At 35.1% G+C, this 1,264-nt stretch overlaps 1 protein-coding gene across 1 annotated transcript; it reads left to right on the top strand.

Moving 5' to 3' along the window:
• The first annotated feature begins 295 nt into the window (after positions 1 to 295).
• Positions 296 to 979, top strand: LOC116889842 (sensory transduction protein regX3-like). Its single transcript, XM_032890675.1, has one exon. The coding sequence runs from the start codon at positions 296 to 298 to the stop codon at positions 977 to 979; it is 684 nt and encodes a 227-aa protein (XP_032746566.1).
• Positions 980 to 1,264: the final 285 nt, after the last annotated feature.

Raw genomic sequence — 1,264 nt, 5'->3', positions numbered from 1 at the left:
GAAATGATAAGAATGACTGTCAAATCCTCTTAAACAGCGCAATGTGCTAAAAAAGGTGTGAACCATCTCCTTCAGCTTAAAAACAGACATACCAGAATGCCCGAGAGCACAAAAAAGTGATTTTAACTAACGCGAAATGCCTAACGCACCATTCCCTCCTTGTTGACAAACAACCATAGAAACAACAAAAATGCGTTTTTGAGAGACTTTTTTAATTTTCCTTGCATGCAATCACATTTTTTATGAAACTACTCTCCACCAATCGGTGCATCAACATATCTTATAAGGAAAAAAAATGAACCACTATACCCTTTTAATCGTTGAAGACGACAATGATCTGCGCCCTATTTTGGTAGAACAACTGCAAATGCATAAGGAATTTGAAGTACTTCAAGCAAAAACAGCTGAAGCAGGAATAGCAATAACCCAAGAAAAAAATATTGATCTCGCTATTTTGGATATTGAACTATCTGACCTTGATGGGCGTAAAGCGGTCAAAAAATTACGCTCTCAAGAATTTCGCGCTCCCATTATTATGATTACAAATCATGATACAGACTGCGATACCCTTTTAGATCTTGAATCAGGTGCCAACGATTATGTAGTAAAACCCTTTCGCTTTGCAGTGTTATTGGCACGGATTCGTGCCCAATTACGCCAATATGAACAAAATGATGATGCAATTTTTTACATCAGTTCCTATAGTTTTAAACCCGGACAAAAACTCCTCATTGATCAACATAACAATAAAACGCGTCTCACAGAAAAAGAAGCAGCAATTCTTAAATATCTCTATCACACTAATAATCAGATCGTAAGCCGCGAAACACTATTAGAACAAATTTGGGGTTACAATGAAAACATTGTTACCCATACCTTAGAAACGCATATTTATCGTTTACGACAAAAAATTGAAAAAGATCCCTCCAATGCACAAATTCTCATTACCGATCAAAATGGCTATCGCTTAAACCTTTAAAGCTTCTCCGATATTGAGTGCTTCAAAAATAACTTTGACAATATCAATTTTTCTCTAAAAATAAAAAAGAAATTAGATATAAGACATTGATTTATGAAAATAATTCATTGTCTTACAATCCGAACAAAAGTTCTGAATAGAATGAAATTATCTCATTGCAAGCCCACCTTATAGTAAACCGTTTGCTTGCACATCACAATCAAGACTCGCGCGTAAATAAAAACCATTTGAAACCAGAGGCAATATAGCTTTCATGAACGATCTCAATGTAAAAGCATCCATATC

The sequence above is a fragment of the Rattus rattus genome, unplaced genomic scaffold, assembly GCF_011064425.1.
Source record: "Rattus rattus isolate New Zealand unplaced genomic scaffold, Rrattus_CSIRO_v1 flattened_line_257517, whole genome shotgun sequence".
Taxonomy (NCBI): Eukaryota; Metazoa; Chordata; class Mammalia; order Rodentia; family Muridae; genus Rattus; species Rattus rattus.
Note: the sequence above shows the minus strand (reverse complement) of the source record. Positions and strands in the feature narration are given on the sequence as shown.